Raw genomic sequence first — 8,059 nt, 5'->3', positions numbered from 1 at the left:
AGGATTCTCTCGATGGCGACCAACTCCATTGCCGTTCGCTTTCATCTTTTGATTCACCGGCTTCTCCAACGTGCCCTTCTCTTTCGTCGGCTTCTCTGACGTGCCCTTCTCTTTCATCTCAGAATTCGCCGATGCAGGCTTTGAAGATGACGGCTCCGTCGGCTTCACCGACCTGGGAGCTACTTTGGGCGGCATGGGGTGGTAATTCGGTGTAGTCATGGAAGGCTAGGTATGGGCGGCGTGAGGTGGGAGGCGTGGGGTGGAAGTATACGATCTATGCCGTGAAAAGCTTCGTATTTATAGGGGATTCTCTAACAACCGATCACAAGGAAATATTGAGAATTTGGGATCTCACAAAGAGGTAGTTTTAGATCACGTAATGTTTATGTATAGGGGATTCTCTAACAACCCACCACAAGGAAATATTGGGAATTTGGGATCTCACGAAGAGGTAGTTTTAGATCACGTAAAGTTTTTTAGCTATATTTTTATTTTGAGAATTTTTTAGCAAGTTTAGATCAGTAATCTCAACCGTGAAGCGTTTGGGCTTCTTGTGCTTTTTTATACGGGCCTATGGGTGAGCCCATTTTAAATGTGAACATGACAAAGGAAGCGAGGACTCCAACAGGCGGGACGAGCCCCGTCCCAATTATTTAGGACGGGTATGCACGAGGGCGCTTCGTTCTCACTGCCACGATTCTCCAAAAACGGTTCCTCTGCCTCTGCGTCGCCCACTCTCCCAACAATCTGCCTTCTGGAACGGTGAGTTCTCTTTCCTGTCAATTTTGTTAGTAGTTCTCCGGTAGCAGCACATACGATGGAAGCGGCGATTCGGCGCCCGAGCCCAGATGCGCTCGTTATCACGATGTCCCGTTCGTGACTTGGGATCGGGAATATTGCCTCTGACGTGTCTGACAGGTATCGATAAAAAAGGATTACTCGGCGGAATATGGTACGAAACAGTACGTAGTTGGTGGTCCCGGTCGTATGGTAGCGGACGGAAGGAGGGCGGGGCGGAGTTGGTCCATGGACCAGAACGTTGACCCAATGGGTGGGCCTTGGATTAGATAAGGAGCTCAGGTCGTCAGAGGAAATCCTAATCCGTCGCTGCACGGACGTCCTGCTCACCACCACATGCAGACACCGGAGTAAGGGCCAGTTCTTTTGGGTAATTCTCCCAGAATTGACCCCCTCCCCAGCTTCTCCCAGAATTGCCACTTGATATTTTTTTATAATTCCTAGCTAATTAGACCTTAACTAGCTAGGAATTGTAAAAAAAGATGAAGTGGCAATTCTGGGAAAAGCTGGGGAGGGGGTCAATTCTGGGAGAATTGCCCAAAAGAATTGGCCCTAAATGCATCTGCCAAACCCCCAACCAACCCAATGTCAAAAGCACTCTGGAAGGGCCTAGCATCGGTCGACCCCCCTTCTTCTCCTAGGTTGATTAACAGCGACGCCATTTTCTGTGTGGAGGTAGTGAGGAGATTTCTTCCATCGGCGCCGGATCAGGCATGGAGGTAGCAGGCATGGAGTTCCTTCTGGACACCGTCGACAGGTCAGTAATCCCAGATCTACTTTCAAATCGGTGCTCGCAAAATGGTACCTAATCTACGGCCATGGGCGGCGCCCATGTCCGCCGTTTTTCAGGTTCCCCTTGCTGGAGGAATTCGCCGACAGTGTTGAGCAGCCGGATCCAGTTCCCCTGGCACGGATGGAAGCAAACGAGCCAAGTTACGCTGGTAGCGCTGTCTCAAAAGATGATTCTGGTTGTGCCCAACAGATTGGTGAAGTTGAGGTGGACAGGAATGCACCTGCTGCTCGCGGGCGTGCGGCCACATCTCCAACTCGGTCAGCGCAGTCCACTGGCAGGGTGAACCCCGAAGCCCCCGGGTGGACAAAGAGGTACGTTCGCAGATTCGCTCCTCTGTTTTAGGAAGAATGCATTCCTTTGCTTAGTTCAGGGGAATGGATGGCCAGAAACAACCTGTGATTTCTAACTTGAGGGCTACAACATAAAGCTAGACACATGTAATTAAGGAAAAGGCTTCGGGACAAAGAATTAGTGCGTTAGGACTGGAGAAAGGAATACAATACCATTAGAGTGGTATTATAAAAATACATTCATGATTAAGGATGTGTTAAATAACCCTTAACTTCTGAAGTGTGACTAATCGTTTCAGGTTAAGGCTGGGGAGTGCGCCACCGGACAGGACACCATGTCCCAGCCGTATGAGCGCGCTTGAGGAGTCGATGCGCAAGTATGCTGAAGAACCCAGGAAAAATGTGGTGCAGCCGTCGTTGGGTCTGACCTTTGATTCAGTCGGTGAAGCATACGACTTTTACAATTTGTATTCCTGGGAAACGGTTTCGGCATTAGATATGGAAAGAGCCGGCTTAACGTTGAGAGGACAAAGTGTATGCAAGAAATTGTGTGCGGTTGCTCGGTAAGTGCTTTCGGTCTAAAAAGCACCGATACGGCCAGAACTGCCGATTTGCCGTCCTGATACGGGGGGACACGGGGATACGCCCAGATACGGCTGGATACGCGTATCCCGCAGTATCCCATCTTTTTGGAATTAAAAAAAAAGAAATAAAATCGGGATACGGCCTAGATACGGCGTGGACACGGTGGGGACTCGGCAGCCAGACTCCAGTGACCATGCTGCTGCCCAGTTATCCTCCCGATAGCAACCATGGTCAAGCAGGTAACCTCAATGGCTGCTAGCAAGGAAGGAGATCTTGATAGAGAAAGATGGCAAGGCGGCCGCCAACAAGGAAGAAGCTCCGGCAGGAAGAAAGATGGGGAGTGTGGTGGCCAGCGAGGAAGAAGATGGGTGATGGAAGCTGCCGATTTGGCGGCGCTGTCGTTTCCTTTCTTCACTGGCGGCTGGAGAAAGGGAGTACGAGAATGGGAGGTTGGGGTCGGCTGGAGCAGCTGGAGTGCTACTAGTCTAGGGTTTTCTGGAATTGGGCCTTACATGGGCTCTAAGTGGATGGACAGCTACATGGGCTCTAAGTGGACGGACAGCTACATGGGCTGTGAGTGGACTGCTCTCAGTCTTTCATGAATAGAAAGGAGACAATATATATCCAGTACTAAAAAATTCTCATTAGATCTTAATTCAAATTTATTTTTCTATATACTTTCATATTTATTTTTCTAAATACTTATATACCCCGCCGTATCCCCGAATGGCTGTTTTTGGAAAATGCCGTATCCCGTATCCCCGTATGCGTATCCCCGTGCTTCCGTCCCCGTATCCGTGCTTCTTAGCTTTCGGTTACTTCTGCTAATCTTTTAACTCGGGTACATAGAATGCAAATGTTTATTGAATTCAATATATGTTGGTGATGAATATGTTCCATTGTAAAATAGGGGAAGCCAGAAGCAGAAAATAGTAGGTCCTGTAGGTGTGAGTGTCCTGCTTTGATCAGATTGTTGAGAGCTGCGGACAACAGCTGGTACATTACAGAACACAGAGAGAGCCATAATCATTCGATGTCGTTGACAATGGGTGAGAAAGTTCACTGGCCGTCGCACAAGCACATTGATGTGTACACCAAGGATCTCATAAAGCAACTGCGGGAGAACAATGTTAACCTTGGCAAGGTGTACAACATAATTGGAAGTTTCTTCGGGTCGGTTGATAAGGTTCCATTCACAAAGAGGACCCTCAGGAACATTTGTGGGAAGATCAGTCGGGAGCAGGCTGATGATGATGTTAGGAAGACACTTTAAGTTTTCACTGACATACAGGCTGGAGACCCTAGTTTCACTTACAGAGTGCTAGCTGATGATACAAGCAAAGTGAAGAACCTGATGTGGGCAAACGGGAGCAGCCGTATGCAGTACCGTCTTTTTGGAGATGTTGTCACCTTCGACACCACATATAGGACAAACTTGTACGACATGCCTTTTGGATTATTTGTTGGGGTAAACAATCATTTTCAGAGCATCATCCTGGCTGGGGTGCTGATGCGCGATGAGCAGCAAGAGAGCTTCGAATGGGTTTTTGCCGAGTTTCTTCGTATGATGGGAGGACCGGCCCCAAAAACTATCTTGACAGGTTAGTGCTGCTTGCAGAGGTTGAATTTTCCTTAACCCTCGCAATATGAAAATGCATATTGTCAGCCATGACCTAATCCTAATATGTTATGAACAAATTATTTCCAAATCAGTGCAGAGCTATGAAACTAGCAATCAACAAGGTGTATCCAGATACAGTTCATAGGTGGTGCAAGTGGCACGTACTAAAGAAGGCAAAAGAGAGCCTGGGTCCTTTATACACCAAAAAAATGACTTCCAGGCTGATTTCCACAAAGTAGTGAACCACATGTTAACCGAAGATGAGTTCGAGACGGCGTGGGGCATGTTACTGGATAAATACAATTTGCGGAATCATGCATACATGACACAGATTTATGAGATTCGTAAAAAGTGGGCAAAATCATATTTCAGAGGTGTTTTCTGTGCCAAGATGACAAGCACGCAACGGAGCGAGAGTGCTAATCACATGTTGAAGATGTACATGCCCCCAGCGAGCCCCATGCATGTGTTTGTGCGGCAGTACATGAGACTTCAATTCGACCGGGAGCGTGAAGAGGGCTACAAGGAGAAAAGAACTATGATTGCAAGACATCAGTTTACCTTTTTCATTGCTGACCCGACCGTACGTCAAAACTAACATTTGAGAATGATATTCTTTTGTGTACAACTTTGTGGCACTTTTTGCAGGGAGGTGCAGTAAGAAGAACAAATTTGGCTATGGAGAGGCACACCAGTAAAATATATACCAGATCCATGTTTGAGGAGTTTGGAAGGTTGCTGATGGAAGCCATAGCCTATAACGTAACGGAGATAGATAAGATGAAGAAATATGTAGCAACCCACAATAATGCGGCGAAAAGAGAGAGATGGAGCAGAGTTGTTTATGAGGTTACCATCAGTGATGATCAGAAGGTGTTTTGCTGTGAGTGTGGTCAGTTTGAACACACAGGTTTGCTGTGCAGCCACATTCTAAGGGTAAGTAAAAATGTTAAATGTTGTTCTGTGACTTAAAAGTTTGGTAACATGGGTTCTAAATTGCAGGTTATGGAAATACTTCACCTTGAGGAGATCCCAGAAAAAGATATTGTGAAACGGTGGACGAAGGACGCAAGGGACATTCTTCCTAGCCATCTGCAGCAGTACCAAAAGGACAAATGGAGCAACACATCATTCACATGGAGGCATTCAACACTGTACTTGAAAGCTATGGAAGTCGTTCGCATGGGGGATGCTAGTGCAGAATCATTTGACTTCATGCTAGGTGGGCTGGATGATCTGCTGGTGCGTGGAGCACCTATTGCAGAAAAGAGGGATGGAATGGGTTTTGAGGATCGCATCACGACATTGGACCCTCTGAGACACACTAGAAATGGAGAGGTTGCTTTCGTGGTCGGGACAGTTGCCGATAAAGAGAATAGCATGGCACATTCGGTGAGCGTGAATGACTTGCAAGGGCTAGCTCCACCCGGTAAGCAAAGGGGGGTCGGAAGGCCAACAAATAGCAGGGAGAAGGCACCGTACAAAGGACTGAGTAGACGTACACGCTTCTGCAGCATTTGCAGGAGGGAAGGACACAAGAGAACTACATGTCTTGACAGAGGGGATGCACCGAAAAAGCCGAGGAAACCTGGTCAATGCAAGAACTACGGAATCGAAGGTCACCGCCGCAACACGTGGACTAGGCCATTGGGCTTTGGTGCAAACTAGTTTTCGACATTCATACTTTATGGTTTCCCATTTCGATTTACTAGGCTTTGCGACAGCCATGGTTAGCACTTGCATGGTTTTCGTAGTTGCATGCAGAAAAAGATAATGTAGTCTCAGCTGAGCATCCAAGCTCTTCCCCAATGTAATAAGATATAATGTGCTGGATGTGTGTGAGGATTTTCATTGTTCGTGAGGTGTAAAACTGAACTGTTTAGTCAACTATCAGCATAAAAACAAAATTGTCTCTTGGTTTTTAGTAGGAGTGCATCCGAGTAAATTTAGAAAACTTGGAGATTTAAGATTTCAGAGTTCAGGTTGGGCCGAGCGTGATGAAACTCAAATAATTGTTTCAGTGAGCCAATGCTATCTGAACTCATATCCGGCGACATGTGGCGATCATGCAAGTGTTGGCACACTTTTGGTCCGAGCATCTGGAGCGCGCGTGTCGTGGAGTTCAAAATTTGAATGAAGCTAGTTAATGCAGAACTTGATAGCCCTGAATAGCTTACCAAGCAGTACAACAGTATAAAAGGAGATGCCGGGGCAGCTACCTGGCCTGTACCCACTGTCTCAAATAGTTGAACTCATAGATCTGGTGCCTGGAAGGATTGAAGAGATGGCACCAAACGCTGTTGAGCCTGCAGGAAGTGGCTCGATGGGGAGATCTGAATTGAGTGGTTCAGCCTTTGGTGTTCAGGATCAGGTTCATCTATCCTCCTTGTAGATTGAATTTCTGAATCATGGGGAGGTGTCCTTGTTTCTTATGATATTGATTTTGCAGGCAAAGTCCTCTTCATTTGTGTCGTCAGCGGCGAGTTGCTGGAGTACGACTGATTTGAATCCGCATGATGGCGATGTTCTGCGTGAGGTGAGTGCTGAAATGGAATTTTTCCCTGAGTATTAGTAAAATAAGTTCACAAATTTCTGAACATACGAAACGACTTTCATGGGGAAGTGGTTCAAGCAGATCGTTCGGAACAATGTGTGCAAGCTCAGGGAGTGGACATGAATGGGGATGAAGGAGAGATTCAGGAAGGGTTCGGCGAGCACGATCCAGCGGTGCAGACAACGAGCGATGACAGTAGGGGCGACCTTGTTTTAGAGGACGTTTCTGCTGTGATGGACTCAGTGAGGAAGGGAACCTACGAGGAAGAAGAAGTGAGCAGCAGGGTGGCGAAACGACCCCGTCTGGAGTCTTAGTTTGTGATCTCCGTTTGTAGTTTCTAATGATATATCTTTTGGGCATCAAGAAGTATCTGTATCTCATTGGCGTCCATAGAAAAATGTAGTTGAAGAACTGGGTGCGGGGTAGTACGGGAAGAATGGGTGGTGCAGTGGGTGGTTGAGGGGGGATTAATTCGATAGCCAAGCCTGTAGTATGTGCTGCGCACCGACACCATGGTGTTTGGGGCAAACATGGCGGAAACAAGAAAAAAACAATCGATTAGGGGGTCGGGGGAAGTACTTATCGAGCAGAGTCATAAGTCTGGACTTGATTAATTACGAAAACAAGCAAGCACTGAACTTGCTAAGTGCATTTTTTTTCATTGACGTTCATGTGTCAGCGTTTTTCCGCGGCAACTTCAGTGTAATATGCTTCTCACACATTTTCAGTAAGTGAAAAAATAAAGAAATACAAGTGATAAATCACCCTTGTGCGAAAGTTGTGTTGTACATTTTTCCGGATTTTTCGACCATGAAGTAGGTTAGGGACGGATTATGCTGTGGATCGGAGATGCATAATGGACGATCCGCCATGTCCACTAGCTGGCGAAGTAGCGGAGTATTACCTTACAGGGAAAATAACAGTTGCTACGAACACTTAGGTGATACCGTGATACGGGCTCCTGGGCCGTTGGTTTTCAAATCCGACGGCTCCTGGAAGTCTATTGTACCTATGTGAAATTTTAAGACTCCTGGATGACTTCTTTGGAAGATGCTCAAGAACTTCCGGGAGCCATAGGATCTGAGATCCAACGGCTCCCAGAAGCCCGTAACATGTTATCACCTAACACATGGTATCACCTGATATCTTCCCTTACCTTAGACAACCTTAATAATACTGATGGGGCGGTTGCGAAGTTTTCGAAAAAAAAACGTCGGTGAGCAATGAGATAATGGCATGGTAGAGCTGTTACCAAATCCATATTTATGGGTGACAAAAAAAACCTAGTAAAACCAAAGTGGAAAATAATCCAAGGATGATCTTTTACCCCCTAGATACGTAGCCACCAGCACTGACCATCAACAAAACCACCTCCCATTGCACCGAACATAAGGCAAGCAAGAACAGCGAGTTGCGAC

The 8,059-nt window shown here is 46.7% G+C and overlaps 1 protein-coding gene across 4 annotated transcripts; it reads left to right on the top strand.

Annotated features, from left to right (window-relative positions):
- The first annotated feature begins 1,357 nt into the window (after positions 1-1,357).
- Positions 1,358-6,032, top strand: LOC119299190 (protein FAR1-RELATED SEQUENCE 3-like). 4 transcript variants are annotated; one of them, XM_037576449.1, is made up of 6 exons: positions 1,358-1,555; positions 1,648-1,902; positions 2,181-2,444; positions 3,377-4,067; positions 4,185-5,023; positions 5,090-6,032. In XM_037576449.1, exons 5-6 carry the CDS (start codon positions 4,766-4,768, stop codon positions 5,753-5,755), a joined length of 924 nt encoding a protein of 307 aa, XP_037432346.1. In that variant the 5' UTR covers positions 1,358-1,555; positions 1,648-1,902; positions 2,181-2,444; positions 3,377-4,067; positions 4,185-4,765; the 3' UTR covers positions 5,756-6,032. The 4 variants fall into 4 exon arrangements, with proteins under 4 accessions (XP_037432346.1, XP_037432344.1, XP_037432347.1 ...); XM_037576447.1 differs by having other exon boundaries at positions 4,180-5,023; XM_037576450.1 differs by lacking the exon at positions 5,090-6,032 and having other exon boundaries at positions 4,180-4,768.
- The last annotated feature ends 2,027 nt before the right edge of the window (positions 6,033-8,059 follow it).

Source organism: Triticum dicoccoides, chromosome 5A, assembly GCF_002162155.2.
Source record: "Triticum dicoccoides isolate Atlit2015 ecotype Zavitan chromosome 5A, WEW_v2.0, whole genome shotgun sequence".
Lineage (NCBI taxonomy): Eukaryota > Viridiplantae > Streptophyta > Magnoliopsida > Poales > Poaceae > Triticum > Triticum dicoccoides.
The sequence above is the reverse complement of the archived record's forward strand: the minus strand, read 5'-3'. Positions and strand labels throughout refer to the sequence as shown.

Bases quoted from the DNA above. Each gene is read 5' to 3' on its own strand.
- LOC119299190 (XM_037576449.1), top strand. From the start codon at position 4,766: ATGGAGAGGCACACCAGTAAAATATATACCAGATCCATGTTTGAGGAG. The intron at 5,024-5,089 runs GTAAGTAAAAAT...TCTAAATTGCAG, and splicing joins TGTGCAGCCACATTCTAAGG to GTTATGGAAATACTTCACCT.